Below are 19,862 nucleotides of genomic sequence, written 5' to 3'. Positions count from 1 at the left end.
TTTTTTCAAATGCTAGTGGACCCTAAAAAGTGACAAGGTAATTGCATTGACTAAATTTGGAAGATATAGGTAAGATTGCAAATTTTCAGGATTTTCTCAAACTTTTTATGTTAGCAAATATAACATCTAACAACAGGCAGTAAATGAGAATATAATTCAAACAAATTTGTAGAATAATTTTTTAATTTAGAGAAACACTAAGTACCTCAGAGATACATACTCCTGTTTAGTCACATTAACCAAAGGTATGAATTCAGAGTACTTAGAGTTCTTCGCTAACAAATCTTTAAAAAGGGAGAAATCAAACTGTAACTGAAAGAAATAATCCTGAAGACTATATAGAATTAAAGCAGTATCAATATATATTTTTGGTTGACATGATTGTTTTATTTAAAAATAGTTTAAAAATTAGAATTCTGCAACAGGTCTTTTAAAGCAGTAATATTAGGTATTATTTAAAAAATGACCTTACCACAACTATTTGATATATTTTGGATTTGGAAAGATGTTATAAGCTTACTACTAAAAATGTTTCTGTTAGGTAAAACAAAAGTTAAGCATTCTAATTCAGAACTTTCTTTAAACAACTTCCAGATTCTGTCTTCATGCTATTTTTGTTTCGTGAATTTCAATTTCTTCATCCAAGACAGTGAAACACCAGAAACCTTATTTAAATACTGTCATATTGAAAATTTTGCAAATAAAAATTGAACAAATTAAAATTTCAACAAATATAAACAAAACCAGTTTATTTGTAAATACTGCTTAGGAACTTAAAGTAGAATTCTCTAAATAAACTGAATTCCTTCTAGTTTCAAGTGAGTTGTTGTTTTTTTTCCTTTATTATTTCTTGACTAATGAGCATATCTATAGATAGTGGCCTGGTTTACACATGCCCATTATGTGAAAAACATCCCTCAAGAACTAGCTTCATTAGATGACTAAAACTGCTAGTGCTCCTGTCATTATAGCTGCTTTGCCTTAATTACCTCCCTTCATTTTTCCTCTTACAAACTTCATTACTTTCTGGAATTCATTAGAACAAACCAGAGTCTTGTCCTCATGTTCTCATTCCAGCCAAGAGACACAATAAACAAACATGGAAGTAATTTCACATGAAAAGTAATATGTGAACAAAATAATGGAGTAGAGAATGACTAGGTGATACATAAAATGAGAAGTTTGGGGAAGACCTATTTGAAGAGGTCTTTGAAAATCTAACTTTGATTTTCTTATAACTTAATTATACTATTCTTTCTTCATTATGCATAATGTAAAAATGCCTCTAAAACTTAAGCTGTGCTCTGACCAACCATGAAGCTATATCCCAGTGAGATTTCCTCCAAAGTTTTTTTGATAAACTAATATAAACATGTAGAGTTATATAGGAAATGTTTAAATGTCATCATATGTTAGAAAAATATTTTAAAGTCTTTTCTGAACTCATTTATAAATCTTTGATATCAGTATCTTTTTCGTCTTTAGAACTGTTTTGAGCCAGCCTTCCAAAGCATGTCATCCTTATTTCTAAGTTGTTTGAGATAATGTGTTTTAAATCTGTGTACATATAGAAAACTATTTTTGGTTGAGGTCATTTAGGCTAATTTATTCCCAGACATTTCTTAAAAGTTTTTTTTTTTTTTTTTAAGATTTACTTATTTATGCATACAGAACTGGGGTATAAGCCTTAGGTGCAGGAGTAGTGAGAGTATTCACCAGAGATAGAGTGTGGAGCAGGATAGGCAGGCAGACTGAAATACTGCTGAGAGGAGCAGTGGGCAATACAGGAGAGGTCTGCCAAACCATGTGAATCACTTCCCCAGCAGGGGATCAAACTAGTGCAGAAAGGCTAGGTTCACAGTGCTATGCTTTAACCTGTTGTGCCACCAGAGAGTGCCCCTCCTTAAAGTAAGGAAATAAGGTTTTCAATTAATGCTCCAAATGCTTTTCAGTGGTGTCAGTTCTAAGGAGAAAATATATGTATATGCATACGTGTATATACACATGTGTACAGATACACATATACATGTGTGTATATATTCAGGCATAGGTGATATTTTTAAACTATTAAACTTTCCATACTTTTTGTTACATGTCCAAAATTGGTATTTCCTATTCCTAGTTTTTCCCATAGTTTTTAAAAACCTATCAATATTTTCCATTATGACTATATTATGTCTTCCCACCAACAGAACACAAAAGTAACAACTTCTAATCCTCATCAACACTTACCTTTTTTTTATAGTAGCCAACTTAATGAGATGATAGGTTATTGTTCTTTTGATAGTCATTTGCCTAATATTATTGACATAATCCCCAAAGTTCATGTAAAATATATCATTTGACATATTTTCAACCAGTTTAATAATGGGAAAGATATTTTTATCCCCCTAACATGTAACATCTAAAGAACATGCAGCTTAGCTTTAAAGAAAGTCTTGTTATATTCCAAATACTAGTGAACATTAATGTTTCTAAATATCCCAAGTGTCAAAAACATGAGAGATGTCTGATAACACCTACTAATATGAACCTTTCTCAACTACTGTATGTTTGTACTGTTTGTCCCAACTTCTGTGACCGGCTGCAAGAAAGAGAGGCGGGAGGCAGAAAGGCTGAGCAAGCAGTTTATTGCTTCTGGACGGTAGCTGAGATGGAGCCCCTAGAGTGGGGTCCGCAGCTACTGCCAGCCCTATGGGGGAGAGGGTCTCTTATGTAGATTCTAAACTAAAATTCCATCGCTATGTCTCTTGATGTAAAGCCCAGTTCATTATCACCATCTAGTCCCATCTCAAACACAAGGTCCTGTTAATTGAATGCAAGGCCCAGTTTATCACCGCCTTATCACCCTTGGATGCAAGGCCTAATTATTACTGCCCTTAGCCAGTCCCTCAGTAAATCTCCACACTTGGCCACGCCCAACATGTACTAAAAACGTTTTTCCATTGTTAACCTTTCCTGTGTACCCCTTGTTTTGTCTAATATGTGATGAGTCCATTACCACTTAAGAACCCACCAAAGAAAGTTGTGGAGAAAAAAAAGGATGGCACGTATGACAGTGATTATGATAGACTAGAAGATGCTACTATTTTTTAAGTACTTTGCTTAAAAGCTTGTTATTTTTATCTGGATAATTACGGTTTTGTTACATTTTTGGAAATTGGTTGCAGATTTGTGGTGGAGGTACATGTTTACCTTTTAAAAAATTGGTAAGTGAACAACTGTTCATGTGGTATTACTAATTTTTAGGAAAGGATTATTGATTTTTCCTGCATTTGGATCTGAAGAATTAATATATATTTTTGAAATTGTCACAAACTTACTTAAAAGTGGAAATTTTTTTATTCTTCAACAATTTATTCTTAAATTGCTCTTATGTCTCACTACTTTTGACTATTGTAGTTTTTGTTCCCTAAAAAATAATTATTCTATATAATAATAAAACCATCAAAACCAGGAAGTTAATATCAATATATGAGTACCGTCTAATCTTAGTATCCTATTACAGTTTTTCCCATTTGTCCTAAGAATGGGCCGGCTTAAAATCACATGCTGTATTTCATTGCCTAGACTGTAGACTGAGTCATTTCTTTGATTTTTATACTTCGACGCTTTTAAAAATAAAAAGCTATACAATGATCCTTAGTTTGGGTTTGTGTGGCATTTCCTTATGATTACATCTGTCTTGACTCCTCCTCCACATAGTAAAAGCTAGTAAACTAGAATGTGTAGCTAGGAGTAGGAAATTATTTAAGACTGAAAATGCATAAGAAGGGGGACTAAATTGTATTTTACAAGGAAAGTGTCTAATCAAAGAATTCCACAAAACAATGTCAAACTTAATGTTATTTGTCACAAAACCAACTAGGTGTTAACAAAAAGAGCAAACTCCTGGAAGTCAACAGAAAAAAACAGAATATTTAACATCTTTAATTTGAATAGGCAAATCACAAAAAAAGTGTCTCAAATAGCCAACAAATGTATGATAATATGGTCAAACTAATACTTGGGAAATGCATATCATAAGATATCACTTAACACTCACCAGCAAATATATCAGAAATGTGGATAGTATTGAGCAGATGTATAAAATAGTATGGGGTTCATCCAGTGAAACACTATATACCAGAAGTTAGATGCTAATACTGACAAAAAAGAAAAAAAAAATAGAAGCTAATACTAACCCATTACTAAATACAGTAGTGGTTGTTTAATGAAAAATTAGAAAAAGTGCAATAATGCAATATATTACATGCATTACATGATACTATATATTTTACACAGGACATGTGCCCAATACATGAAGATATTTTTTTAAGTTGGATTTTTTAAAAATAAGTTTATTTTTACATCATTTTGTACGTTTTTCCATCTCAGTTGTAATTCCCATGGGCTTCCCATCACCAAATCACTCATGTGCCATCACCATAGTCTGGTGCACTTCCTGCCCCCCCCCCCACTGTTTTTGATCCCATTCCCCATTCCACCCCTGTAAAGTGTCTCTGGTATATAATTGTTCATTTTTATTATTTTCTCGCCTGGTCCTTTATACTCCTGCTATGAGTGAAACCGTCTGGTATTTTTCCTTTTCTTTCTGGCTTCTTTCACAAAGCATGATCTTTTCCAGCTCCATACATGTTGCTGCAAAAGCCATGTGTTTATATATTTTTGGTTGCTGAGTAATATTCCATTGTGTATTTATACCACATCTTTTTAATCCAGTTATCTCCTTTTGGGCATTTGGGTTGATTCCATGTCTTTCCAATTGTAAATAAAGCAGCAATAAACATGGGGGTGCAGATATCTTTTTAAATCAGTGTTTTTGTGTCTTTTGGGTAGGTAACTAGGAGTGGGATTGCTGGGTCATATGGAAGCTCCATGTTTAGCAGTTTGAGAAACCATATAAATATAGAGATATATATTTTTAAGATTTATTTATTTGTACATACAGAACTGGGGTACAGGCCAGAGGCTCAGGGGTAGCAAGAGGCTTCACCAGAGACAGAGTGGGGAGCAGAACAGGCAGATTGATGAAGTACACTGCTGAGGGGAGCAGTGGGTGGGTCAGGAGAGGTCTGCCACACCATGTGGTCACCTCTGGGGCAGGCGGGAATTGAACTCATGCGGAAGTGGCTTTAGCTTCTCAGTGCAGTGCTTTAACCCGCTGTGCCACCAGGGAGGGCCTGAAGATATTTTTTAAGGGAGAGAAATGAGATTGTTTATCAAGTGAAAGAAACTGGATTTTTGTACAGACATGTTGACAATGTGCTATAATAAAATTTTACCTGTGTGTGTGAGACCCAAAAGAAAGTGAGGAGTTAATTTCCATAGCAAACTATAAAAGGATATAAATATATATGTAAATTATATCCATGCACCTGAAAAAAGTATGTAACCATGGCAACTTAAAATTTAACTATTTTTATAAGTGTTATTTAAAATGACAATAAGCTAAAACCTGGGGTTAACCAAGTGGTGTCATAAGTTCAACTTTCAAAAGATGTATTAAGGAAAACGCTTAAATATGTTGCCCTATTCTATCACTAAATCTTTGACACTAACTGGGTGTTTTGTAATTCATTTCAATTTTAATAGTACATGAAGTTAGCACAGATACCACAAGTATAGTCCTTCACAAGACTATCCCCATTTCAGAATTCAACTACAAGAATTGGTGTATTCCAAATAAGCTAGAAATTTGGAATTACTGTTGCCCCTGCAAGTTTAAAATTTGGTAGAATTCATAGCATTCGCTGAAACACTATAGTTTCAATTATAAATTTATTATAAAGTGTACGTGTCAAGAACAATCAAGCACAAATGACAAGATCTTTGGAAATGGAAGGCTATGCAGAGAGTCTGTTACCCCTCTCTCTTAATAGGTTCCAGGCACCCCACCCAACCTGGTGTTTCATTAGGTAGGCATTTTAAATAAATTATTCGATGTGTGCTGAGTTGAGTTCAGTTTCTAAGCTCACTCCCACATCCCCTGAGGTCAGGCTGTCCCAAAGTTGTCTGATCTTATTTTATTTTCTAAGATTTATTTATGCATACAGAACTGGGGTACAGGCCAGAGGTGCAGGGGCAGAGAGAGGCTTCACCAGAGACAGAGAGGGGAGCAGAACAGGCAAATCAAGGAAGTACACTGCTGAGGAGAGCAGCTGGTGAGACAGGAAAGGTCTGCCATGCCCTGTGGATCATCTCCAGGGCTGGAGAGCGAACTGGCGCTGAAGCGGCAGCCACTAGCTTGCAGTGCTATGTCCTAAACCTTGCGCCACCAGAGAAAGCACAGTTGGCTAATTTTATACACAGTTGGATTTTGTGGTGAACAGCCCACATCCTGAAGCTGAATCATGATCCACCACGAAGCACTCATTAATATAACAAAGACACACTTGTAACTCAGGAAATTTTAAGTTTTGCAAGCTCTATGCCAGAAATCAGAAACAAAGATTAAATGTATTCTTTATTATACATATTGTTTATAAAATGTATAAGTGGAAAGATAAACCTTACAGTTTAATACTGGAGCAAGATTTACGCATTACTCTATCAGAGAAAATGTGACAATAGTAATATGCAAAGTTATAGCAGGTAAAATTTGGGAATATTAAGTTTAAAGTTAATTATGAATATGTAATAGTGCACATGTATTAACCAAATATACACAAATCACATAGTAACATATAGTTTAAAAGCTGGAAAACATTTTTTAAAGATTTATTTATGCATATAAGAACTAAGGCATAGGCCAGAGATGCAGAGGGTGACAGGACTCACCAGGGATAGAGTGGGGAGCAGAAAAGGCAGATTAAATGAAATACACTGCTGACCAGAGCAGTGGGCCAGACAGGAGAGGTCTGCTATGCCATGTGAGTCACCTTTCTAGTCTGGGATCGAACTCATGCTGTTGGTAGCAGATAGCTTCATTGTGCTGTGCTTTAACCCCTTGTGCCACTAGGAAGGACCTTCCATAACAAAAATTATGGAAACCCAGAAATAGACAAATGGGGTTACTACTAAAGATCTTTTTTGTTGGCCCATGACATTCAGTAGATTCAGGCAAGACTATAGAAGAAAAGTCAATATATAAATAAATAAGCCCATAGTAACTTCTTGCTGTTCCAGCATTTCAGTATTATTACCAATTGAGTTTGCATTAAGAAATATGGAACATTTTCAGGTGTGTTAATCTCACTATCTATTGACTCATAAATTGTTGCTCCATATGGTTTTGACATACTCTTTATCAATACAACAGTTATTAGCCTTAGCCACAAATATTTTTCTTTGCTGTTTACAAAATGCTGATTTTGTTGGAATATCAGAAGTGGCACCCTTGAAATTAGGAGAAGATACATCTTAGAGTTCTAGGTATTATAATTAAATCATTCATAGTAATCTAGCTTTTGAGAAAAATGAAAATACGCAAGAGTTTCCTTACTCCTATTCAGACTTCAGAGTTCATAGGTCATAAAGCACAAAATGGAAATCAGAAAGATGTGCTTTTTGGTTCTGTTTGTTTATAGTGAGGTGTAATTGACAATTTTTTTCTTGTGATGAAAATTTTTAAGATCTACTACAGCAATTTTCAATATGCCATAGTTTTATTAACTATAGTCGACAGCCTGTACCAAATTTGAGGATTAATCTTTACCATGCACTATCTGTATAACTTGAATGTATTTTTAACCTCAATTCATCTGTTTTCTCATCTATAAATATAAGGTAATAATAGTGACTGTCTCATAGGATTATTGGGGCATTAAATGAGAAGATAGATGTAAAACCCTTAGCATATAATAAAAACTCAAAAAAGATTTATTGGCTCGACAGCAAAATATTACAAAACTTTTCAGAAGTGCTTTCACAAACAGCTCCTTACCGCAAATCTAAGAACATTCTGTCATATTCCAAACATATATGCTTCTATTTTATTGACTTTGCTCCCTAATCATTATGCATAGTTTCTATTTTTCAAGATGTATTTTCTGTTCTCAATCCATCTTCTCTAGGAACTCTGAAAATACTATCTTCATTCTGAGCTTTACAAGCTTAGCTGAAATTGAACCTCTTAAATCTTTATGGACTAGCCTCAGAAATCTCACTATCTATTGCAATCATACAGGGTACCCATTCTCTTCAGCATTATCACTATTTCATGTTTTGTTCTTCAGTTGTTTTGCTACTACTTATAGCAGCAAGACAGAAATATGATCTGTTGCTTTTGTATTTGTAGCTTTCCTACCAGACCAGTCTTTCACACATTTGTCTTCTGCTTCCATCTCCCTCCACATACTCACATAGATTTCTTTAGAAGTTTTGTCTGAATTTTGAACTTCTTTGCAGAAGTTCAAAATTCAGTTCAAATGCTGCCTTTCAAAGCTTTCTAAAACTTGCATAGCTGGAATAAGGCCATTAACGTTACCACACTGTACTATTGGATAAGCACTTGTAAATATTTTAGAGAGTTTATTTATTTATGCATACAAGAGCTGGGGTGTAGGCCAGAGGTGGGAAGGCGGGAGAATATTCACCAGAGACAGAATAAGGAGCAGAACAGGCAGATCCACTGAGGAGAGCAGTGGGCAAGACGAGAGGACTGCTGAGCCATGTAGGTCAGCTCACTGGCCAGGGACAGAATGTCTGGCAACAGCTTGATAACACTGAGATTTTAACCCCTGCACCATTTGAATCTTCACAATCTGAAAAGAAAGGCTTTATTAAGCCTTTTTAACAGATGAAGAAACAGAACCCTGAGATTTGTGTTCAACGACATAACTAAGAAGTTACAGAATTGGACCCCTTGCCTTCTTAATCAGGGTGTTTGCTCCTCCCATTTGGGTTCAGGGTAAGTAGTATACACCTCTAATAGAGCACGTATGGTTTAGCATCAGCTAGGCAAGAGATCTTGCAATAAACAGGTGTTCAAAAATATTTGTTGAACAATAAATCATTTGACTTCAGTAAACACTGCAGTAAAGGTAGTGAAGGTCACTAAAGGTGGAAAGGGACATAAATTGAAAAATCATTTCATTTTTCTGATGCTGAAAGAGATATTTGAGAGATAAGAGCTCGACAGCAAGGGTTATTGTCTCTTATCTCAGTGGCAGAGATAAAACTAGCATGAATCCATTTATTCACTCAATGCATATTGAACACTTGCTATGGGAATTCCCGAGACTCTGGGGAATCAGCTTTACTTAGGAAAGGCATATGCTTCCCAATTCTCACCTCAGAGGAAAGAAAAAGCACTGCAGGAGCTGAAGGTGGTGCTTTAGTTCCTAGAGAAAACACGTGAAAGAAGACCCAGGACAGGTTATTGTGGACCGGAAGTAAAGGAAAACAAAAGGCAGAGCGAGAAAAGTCGGGTCACTCTTAAGACTCCTCTGATCGTTTCTCCGCCGAGACACACGGGGGCGCTGCAGTCCTGGAATCCCGGGCCCCAGCGGCACCGCCAGCTCGCCTTTTCCCGGCGGAAATGCCCAGACGATGACGGAAACGCGGAGGGAGGAGAGAGAAAGAGCTGGAGAGAAGGAGCGAGAGAATCGGGAAGAGGGCCGCGGGCGGGAGTGCTGGCGGCTGGCCACCGTCTGGCGGCAGCTGCGCGGAGGGCCCGTGCTGCGCTCCCCCGACCTCCTAGCTCTCTTCACCGACTCCCGGGGCGCGGGACCGGGCGAGCCAGGGCGGGCGGGGGTCTTCGGGAGCCCGCGCGCCCGGTGCCGCCCTCTGGGCTTGGGCGGGGCGTGGGACACGCGACCGCGCTCCCCGGCGCCTTCTCCCACCGGGAGCTGGAGGTAGCGGCAGCGGCTAGAGCGGGAAGCGGCGCCCGGGCCGGGGGTGGGAGGGAGGGGGGAGGGAGTCAGCGGGGAAGGGGAGCGGGCCGCCATGGACGACAAGGCGTTCACCAAGGAGCTGGACCAGTGGGTCGAGCAGCTAAACGAGTGTAAACAGCTAAACGAGAACCAAGTGCGGACACTGTGCGAAAAGGTGAGAGAAATGACAAGTGCGGGGGCGCGGGACAGCGGGCGTGGGCCGTGCGCGTCCGCCGGGGGCGGGGCCCAGTAGTCAGGGGTCTCGGGGGGCGGTGCCTCCTGCCCGGAGGTCCACCCGGTGGCTAACACCGGCCCTTCTAACACCCCAAGCGTTGGTCCAACCTCTCCTAGCGCACTGCCTCCCCTCTGCACTCAGCCCCTGACCCCGGCCAGATGCTCACTATATTGGCCCAAGGGGTCTGGAAAAACGTGGCTTCTAGAATGCACGCCCCAAATTTGGTTGGGGTCACCGATTCTCCTTGGATTTACTGACATTGCTGCATTTCACTGGCAGACTAACAGTCGCGGCACTTTGGAATGTCTAATTGGTCTCATGCAATCTCTTGCTTGAAAATGCACCGAAAATTAACCCGTGTGATGTTACTACTAATGAACCTGTTAGATGTTGAATTTTTCTCATGTTAATCGGACCCTTCAAAAATCACTGACTTGGGGTGCGTCAGATATTTTATAGAGGGGTAGGTGTAATGGTAGACAGATTTCTAGACCTTCTTACAGGTTAACTCTAGTTGAAACGGATGGTGACTGGTATTCCAATTTAGTGCATCTCGGAATTAAATCTGATTGTTTTCAGGACAACACGGCAGATATAGTGAGCTTGGCAAAAAATGCTTGTCTAAAAATGATAAAAGGGCGTATGTTTTTTCGTGCAAGGCAGCACTTTTTAAAAAGTTATTTCTACTATGTATTCTTTTTCCTTTCCAAAGAGTAAAATATGCAGGTGGCTAACGCTTTACAAATCATACTTGATTGCGTGGGCTTCGCTTTCTGAATTCTATACCCGTTGTTTTCTTGAATCTGTATTATTTCAGATTCTTGTTTTAAAGCCTAACGTTCTTGACCATCTTTTATAATGTAGACTGAATAATTTTTGTACACTTTTCCTGTTAAAGTTTGAAGCTCTTGAAGGGTGAAGGAGTAACGAGGTTATTTATTCTTAAGTGCTGTTGGCTTTTTATTTTTTATATATGATCATATGATCTATTGTATATATTTTTTTAAAAAAACTAGTCATATGTTAGGAAATGAAGGTGCCCCAGAATTCACTTGTGAAGATTTTGTCAGTATTATTAGTAGGGAACTCTTAAAATTAAGCAACTCAGGAATGGAAGCTTAACAGCTAATAGTTTTTTAAAGAAGTGTAATCTGGTCTAGGGCCTTTTTATATAGTAAATAGTTGTTTGTTATAAATGGAGAATGTATTTCTGTAAACAGAATTGCCAATCAAATTGTATTTTTCTGAGGCATTTGCTTTAAGTCAACAGTTTCCTTGTGTAATAATCTGTAATTTCATACATATTAAAAATGTTTTAAATCTTTCTGGGGTTCTAGTGGCAAGTAGAATTTCCAGCGGAGTCAGTTAACCTCGTTATGAACATTATAAACTAGAAGTTATGGACAATCTGTAGTTGAATATGTTTTTCCCTTTGACTCTCTTAACTTTAAAATGTGATTTCTTGAGAAGAACATTGTACCACTATTCAGTCACACTTGGGTCTTAATTACTGAGGAAACTATTTGCCAAGAGAGATTATCTGTACTTCCGCTCCATATTTTAGGGCTACCAATCCCTAGGACCTTACAAGTGTTCTTAAATTGCAAATATCTTGCCCACTTACGTCTTTGAATATCTCTACTTTTTCACTAAACATGGATCTTAAAATGAAATACATCGTTATTAACCTTGTCCTTTAACCCTTTGATGAGTTGCCAGTGGAATGAAGTGTGATGTTTGTTCTCTGTATACCCTTTGAGCAGTGCTTACTTTTGCAGCCCTCTCCAGCAACTGTGTCCATCCCTTTGTCATGTCACAGTCTTCTAATTGTAGTTTCTACTTCCATGTTGTATTCCTATCTGAGTTCAACCCCTTACTCCAGTCTTTCTGCACCTCTAGCTCCATACAAAGCTGCAAGACAGGGATAATAATATTTGCCTGGGTTGTCTGTATCAACATAGTACCAATTGAGGTCCTGATGAGTAATAACCACTCAGTAAATGTTGACTAGGGAAAATATAAAAGTATATATTTTATCTCATTTTGAATTTATAACCCCATTTTCTTTTGGGAAAAGATGCAAAGTATGTAGAGATTTATTGATATGACTTCTCTATCATGAAACTTTTGATAGTGACTAGAGAACCCTGAAAACTACAGTTTTAATATTTCTCTTATCTCTGTTACCTGAAGCAGAAGTTTACTGGGATCAGTAGCAGCTTTGTGAAGTAATTTGACTCTTCATTTGACCTTCATTTAATACTTGTTCTGCCCTACCAGCCTAAGCATGGCAAGCATATAGAAAAATTGAAGAGAAAAACAAGTCAAGTATAATTACACCAATCATTTTTATGTTTAATCATTTGTGACTATATTTTGGTTTAATTTTTTTAAGTTTTATTGGGGAAAAGGTACTTTATAGGAAATTACATTATATAGTGATGGTGGTGGTAGATTTCCTCTCAAAATTAAATTTCTATTTAATTTTCTATTCTAATTCTTTGCCTAAAAATTGAAGGAATCAGCTAGAATTAAGAGCAAGTAGTGCTTGTAAAGACCGTGTTTTGAAGTAGTGGCACAAATAAACTCCATCTTAATGCCAGTTGGAGAATAACTACAAAAAATATAAATGTGAATGTTACAGTATATCTTGTGTCCATGGTTAATTTCTGTCTAGAGAAAATAATTTGCATAAAATAATAAGGCAAGATAAGAATCAGTCTTCTAAAAATTTTAACTTAGCACTAAATTAAATCAGCTGTCCATCTTTTGAATGTAATTGTGAATTTGACTCAAGTATAGAGAGATACTTCTGCAAGTCATTCCTCAATAACAGTATGCACAGTAATATTAAAAGATGGTGTGCCTAGAATCTTTGGTCTGTACTCCAGGTCTGTATGCATATATAAATAAATCTTTAAGAAAAAAAAATAGTGTGCCTAGAGAGCCAGCCTGTCAGGACATTCTGTGAAGAACTATGTTTAATTCTTGGTAGTCTCAAGAAGAGTAAAAATTTTAGGCTCTTCGACATGCTAAACTTTATATTCAAGAACCTTAATGGTAACACTTTTAAGTAAGAAGGGAAATTTAGCCTAGCAGATTGTTGTTCTAATGAGTATAACTAGAAAGTGCCAGGTTATCCCTGGTAGCACAACAGGTTAGGACACAGCATTGCAAGCTAGTTGCAGCTGCTTTAGTGCGAGGTCAATCCCCTGCCCAGGAGGTGACCCACATGACGCTGCAAGATCTCTCCTGTCTCACCCGCTGCTCCCCTCAGCAGTGTACTTCATCATTTGGCTGTTCTGCTCCCCACTCTGTCTCTGGTGAATCCTCTCACCACCCCTGCACTTCTGGCCTGTACCCTAGTTCTGTATGCATAAATAAACACATCTTTTATTTATATATACCTATATGTATATATACACATATGCACATACATATACACACATATATACATATACACATACACACATATATATACATATACATACATATATACTTACACATTTATACTCCCACACAAACCTTAAAGTTGTTTTCTGTTCTAAAATTGTTCTATATATATACATATAGAAATGCCTACTGAGAACAATTTTAAGGTTTGTGTGGGAGTATAAATGTGTAAATTTTATATTGGCTGTAATGGATATATTTCTGGGTTGCTGGGTCCTGGTCTCAGCTGTGAAATAAACAGACATATCTTTAGGATATTGCTTCATTAATATGAAATAGCTTGCTTAAATTCTTGAATGACTACACTACTTAAAAATATTAGTAAGAATGAATAATTGATTTTTCTGAATGTGCAAGATAAAGTATTTTAGACTGTAGTTTGGTATTTTCCATTCATTTTATAGAAGAGAAAATAATTGCATGGTTTATTCTCTTTTGAAAGACTTCCACCTGGTATTAGGTCCTGGATAAGGAGTGCTGTAAATTAATTCAGTACAGTCTTGCCTCTACTTTAGAAACAAATGAGGCTGCTCTTGGTGGAAAGTGAGAAAGCAAAGTGAGGATTGGTAGAATAAATAATGTCACTGTGTCTTTACCCATACATTCAGGAAATTTTAGTTGTGCTCTTGTGTGCCAGGCCCTTTACAAAGTCCTGGGGATTCAGTGTTAACAGAAGAGGAGATAGATGATAATACAACAGAATGTCTTGTGGTGATTCTTGCTAGGAAGAGAAGACAGAAGAATAGAGGAGAGATTGTGGGTTGAGTTCTGGAGGCTCTTTCTAGAATGGTCAAAGAAAGCCTTTCAAGTTCTTTATAATTTACTTTTTTTGTGATCAAAGCATTGCCAGAATTAGAGAACATAGTTCCTAAGACTACTCTCACTCCTGCACCAATGGTAAATTCAGTGGATTCTTAAAAACACTTTCAGGTTCACTAATTCACAGAACTCACTGAAAACTGTAATTCTCATAATTAAGGTTTATTACAGGGAAAGAATACAGATTAATTTCAGACAGAAAAGAGACACATAAGGCTGGAGAAGAGTCTGGTGTCTTTAGCCTCCAGTTTCTTTAGAGATGCAACAGAACTGGTACTAGGTTACCCCATCATAAATCATATTGTTAGACTGTCCAGTGATGTTAATTATTTAATGACAGTTTTTTATTCCATAACAGATTTTATGACAAGTACTTTAATAAGTAATAAAAAAAAATACAAAAGTGAAAACCCAGATAGAGTTATCAGAATCATACATAGAGTGAGTAGGATATGAGGGGTGTTTTTTTTCCCCCTGTGAATTGAATCAGATGTTCTTTGTCATATCATTTTTTGTCTTTTGATCCTGTAAACTTTTTTTTTTTTTAAGATTTATTTATTTGTTCATACAGAACTGGGGTACAGGCCAGAGGCTCAGGGGCAGCGAGGGGCTTCACCAGAGACAGAGTGGGGAGCAGAACAGGCAGATCTACAAAGTACACTGCTGAGGGGAGCAGCGGGCGGGTCAGGAGAGGTCTGCCACTCCTTGTGGTCACCTCCGGGGCAGGCTGGAATCGAACTCTTGCGGAAGTGGCTTTAGTTTCTCAGTGCTATGCTTTAACCCGCTGCGCCACCAGGGAGGGCCGATCCTGTAAACTTTTTGAAAATGGAAAAACTTAACCATTTAAATGTTTAAAGCATACTTTCCCAGTCCTTAAAAAAATACTTACCATAGGCTTTTGTACTCTTGTATAATCAAATTTTGTCCACCTTTTCCTTAAATTTTGTGTGTGCATAGAAATTATTTGGAAAGCCAACAATAAATTCATGTTCTTGGACACTCCCTGTGTTGCAGCACTGTGAAGCCAGCCGCAGCCAGTTCAATTCCTAGCTAAGGGGGTAGCCCGCGTGGTGGAGCAGACCTCTCCTGTCCCGACCTCTCCTGTCCCACTTGCTTCTCTCCTCAGTTGTATATTTCAGTCACTCTGCCTGTTCTGCACCCCACTCTGTCTCTGGTGAATCCTCTCACTGCTCCTGCACCTCTGTCCTATACCCCCTACCTAGTTCACTGCAGGGGCAGTGAGAGGATTCACCAGAGACAGTGGGGAGCAGAATAGGCAGACCAATAAGTACACTGCTGAGGGGAGCAGCAGACCATACAGGAAAGGTCTGCTGCTCCATGTGGATCACCTCTGGGGCTGGGGATCGAACTTGCACTAAGGCAGTTGTGGCCAGCTTGCAGTGCTGAGTCCTAACCTGTTGCACCACCAGGGAAGACCCATAAATAAATCTTAAAAAAAACTTCTAAAATAAATAAGTTCACGTTCTTTAATCCATTCTAGAAGCTGATTATGTCTTTGGCAGATCAAAGGTTCTGCACTTTTTAAAAAGAGATTGCAGGTATTTTGATACAGAAATTTCCAATTGCATTTTAAGAAATGCTATTTAGATATTATAAAATGTCTCTGAGAGTTCCTGTAATGAGCTTGTTGCCCGTATCACTTCAAGAATATTTTCATCACAACTGCTTTCTTCATTTATGTCAATAACCTTATGTATTTATGTTAGTAAGTGTTTATTTCCTGGGTGCAATCCAGAGCTCCTCTAACGGTAGCAAAGTCAGCATTCTAGTCAGCTATTTTTTCTATATACTTCTGATTTGAAATTCACTTCTCCAGCATTATCACTTTTCCTTTCTTTGCAGTAATTTCATCATTGTTCAGCATATCCTTTTGTGTGTGTGTGTCTAGAAGAACTGGGGTATAGGCCAGAGGTGCAAAGGATTCCCCAGAGACAGAGTGGGGAGCCAAACAGGCAGATATCTACTGAAATACACTGCTAAGGGGATCAGTGGGTGAGACAGGAGAGGTCTGCTACACTATATGTGTGGTGTGGGGCTTGAACTCAGCCCATTGTGGTGATAGCACTGAGGCTTGACAGGCCACCAGGGAAGCCCAAATCTGTCATTTGAGTATCCAAAATGTCGTAAGAGTTTTTTACTGCAATAGAGGTGGCAGTACAACTATACATACGCTCTCTGAGTGTGAACAAAGTAATAAATGTTCTGCAGGTAGTCACTGAAAACTTTGAAAGAGGTGATTACAGATCATGAAGCTGCCCTGTAGTTTATGTTCTGATTTGTATATTAGCAGCAAAATTTTTACTTTATGTAATGTTAAATACTGTAGCAACTTAAATTTGAACCTTGTTGCTGGGAACCTGGGTTATTTAACTAATCTCTGTTAGCTAAAACATTATGCAAAATGAGACCTGCCTGTATTAGGTAAAATTGGGTAGAATTGAAATCCACTAAATAATTTTCTTCTAACTTCCTTGGGCTCCAACAATATTCTATAAGCTTGGTATTTGACTTTGACTTTATGACATTTTACTTCCCATAATACCTCAAATTCCATTCTTGTCACAAAAGGCATGATTTCATCTTTATAATAGTTGAGTGTTCCATTAAGTATTCTTTAAAAAAAATCTTAATTTTTTTGATCTAGTCATTCAGTGATAGGCATTTAGGTTGATTAAATATTCTTAAACATTTCTGAGCCATTTGCACAGCCCCTATAAAAGAGGTGCTTGATAATCTCTAAAATATACTTCAATTTTAACTGAAATTATACCTTGTAGCAAATCTACCCTCCTTCTAGTGACATTCAGGTTGTTGACTGGAGCAGCAGGGAGCCTGTGTCTCAGCTGAACAGTGAGATGTAATAGGAGTAGCTGTGTGAGACTTCTTGGATTAATTTAGTATATGCCCTTTGGCCTTTAGCCTCTTGTGCTCTTTTTACGACTTGGTACCAATGTGCAGGGTCTAGAGATGCATCTCCATTTTATCACCATAAGATGACAATCTGTGGCAACAAAAGTAGGTAGAAAGTCTACTGCTCATGTGGCCCTTAAGAAGCTACACCAATCCAGTGCTACCTGCCAGCAGGCTTGTAATGTGAGAAAACAACATTCATCTTCTCCCTCATGAACAAAGAGAAATTTCAGTAACACAATGGCAATAGAAATAATGTATGGGGGCCCTCCCTGGTGGCACAACAGGTTAAAGCACAACATTGAATCTATCCGCAGCCACAGTAGCATGAGTTTGATCCCTGACCATAGAGATGACCCACATGGCGCTGCAGGCCTCTCCTGCCTGGATTGCTGCTCCCCTCAGCAGTGTGTTTCAGTAGATCTGCCTGTTCTGCTCCTCTATCTCTGGTGAATCCTCTCAACCCCCACACCTCTGACATGTACCTCAGTTCTTTATTATATCAATACATAAACATTTTTTTAAAAAATTAGTTTAGAAGAGAATATTTGAAAGATTATATACTTGAAAGATAAGACTTCCTATTTTAGAAATACAGTAAAAATGAAGAGACTGAGGGTATATAGCCTTTAGTGAAACAGATGAATTTGAACAGGGAAGAGATTTTCTGAGAGACTTTACATAAAATAACTCATTCTGACTAATTACAGGCAGAGAAAAATATGTATATGGACTACATTTTAATAACACTTGGGAAGTCTACCAGTCTAATTTAAGCAAAAACGGCATTTGTTGGAAGACTGTTTGGTGCCTGAGAATCAAAAGGAAAGCTGGAAAACTAAACTTGACAATTTTGTGAGAATTACAGAGATATTAGAGCATTTTGAAATCATACCTTAGAAATGTGGGGAAAACAGCTCTGTAGGAATAGAACTGCCATTGTCCTTACTCCTCAGAAACACTTCACATTAAGTGTCTAAGATAGGTACATCCAGTTGGCATAGAAGAATTTGGGTATAGACAATTTAGTAATCTTACAGAATATAAACTTTAACTGTGATTTTGTTTAATATTTTCTGATGTCAGTATCTGGATTGGTATAATGGATTACTAACAGTCACAAGATGAAATCATTAGGATATTTTTCTTTGTAGGAACATAAATCCATTTTCCCTTTGCATGGTCTCTTTTATATGGTGCATGTAAATAAACAAAACAGTTGCATTAATATAGCAATGTACAAGCTTTTTTACTCTCTACCTCTTTTACTCTTAAGAACTGCAGAGAACTTTTGTATGGATTGTGACATGGGCAATTAAAACTGAATTTTCAAAAAATAATTCTCAAAATAGCAATAGTAAATGTATTACATCTGAAAGTGTCTTCAGGTCACTTTGAGAACTGCTACTTAGTTTATATAGCTGTATATTAAGTGAATACATTGCTGATTTTTCAATGGAATTTCATTTTACTATTAAACAACTAAAGCTATCACTAACATAGAAATTATACTTTAAAATTAACTATTGACAAATAAAATTTAAATTTTTAAGTCAGTTGTAAAATGTTACAAGTCCTCCGTGTGAAAGTTTGAGCAGAAGTGACTGATTTAGATCTTTATATTTCAAATGCTCTTGTGTAAATAATTTTTTTAGGGTATCTCAAAAAGTGACCTTTTTAAAAGAATTTTTATTTTTCATAGAAACTCGGGTAGGGCCCTCTCTGATGGCACAAGGGGATGGGACGCAGCACTGCAAGCTAACTGCAGCTGCCTCGGTGCAAGTTTGATCAGCCGCCCCTGAGGTGACCACATGGCACAGCAGACCTCCTGACTCACCCACTGCTCTCCCCTCAGCAGTGTATCTCATCAGTCTGCCTGTTCTACTCCCCATTCTGTCTCTGGTGAGTCCTCTCTGCCCCTGCACCTCTGGCCTGTACCCCAACTGTGTATGCGTAAATAAATCTCTTTAAAAAAAAAAAAGAAAGAAACTGGGGTACAGGCCAGGGGGTAAGTGAGAGGATTCACCAGAGACAGAGTGGGAAGCCGAACAGGCAGATCCACTATTGAGGAGAGAAGCTGCTGAAATACACTGCTGGTGGGGAGAAGCAGTCAAGCAGGGGAGGTCTGCTACACCAGGTAGATTGCTCCCTGACCAGGAATTAAACTCAGAGGATAGAGGTGATAATGCCAAGACCTAACCCCTAGGCCACCAGGGCTCTCCACCCCCAACCCATGGGCTTGAGTCAGCAAAATCAGAGGGTTTGCATTAATTTCTTTGCATCTCTGAAAAGAGCGTGTGAAGTGGGATTTTTTTTTTTCCTTTCCTCCTTTTGCCTGGGAAATGGGGCCTTCTTGGTGGCTGGGGGCTAAGTCTCAGTGCTATCATCTCTGTGCCCTAAATTCAAGCCCCAGCAAGGGGAGCTAACCCATATGGTGTAGCAGACCTCTTCTATCTCACCCACTGCTCCCCTTAGCATTTTGTTTCAGTAAATCCCCCTGTTCTGTAACCCATTCTGTCTCTGGTGAATCTTCTCACTGCCTGGCACCTCTGGCCTACACCCCAGTTCTTCTGTGCAAAACAATACCAAAAAAAAAAAAAAGAAAGAAA

The 19,862-nt window shown here is 38.0% G+C and overlaps 1 protein-coding gene across 1 annotated transcript in view; it reads left to right on the top strand.

Annotated features, from left to right (window-relative positions):
- Positions 1-9,507: 9,507 nt before the first annotated feature.
- PPP2CB (protein phosphatase 2, catalytic subunit, beta isozyme) overlaps positions 9,508-19,862 on the top strand; it is a 24,533-nt gene continuing 14,178 nt past the window's right edge. Inside the window, exon 1 of the mRNA XM_004682218.2 lies at positions 9,508-9,990. Coding sequence (XP_004682275.1) covers positions 9,889-9,990 — 102 coding nt within the window. The 5' untranslated portion in view covers positions 9,508-9,888. The remainder of the gene's footprint in view (positions 9,991-19,862) is intronic.

This window comes from Condylura cristata, unplaced genomic scaffold (genome assembly GCF_000260355.1).
Source record: "Condylura cristata isolate star-nosed mole 26May11 unplaced genomic scaffold, ConCri1.0 scaffold00014, whole genome shotgun sequence".
Lineage (NCBI taxonomy): Eukaryota > Metazoa > Chordata > Mammalia > Eulipotyphla > Talpidae > Condylura > Condylura cristata.
Note: the sequence above shows the minus strand (reverse complement) of the source record. Positions and strands in the feature narration are given on the sequence as shown.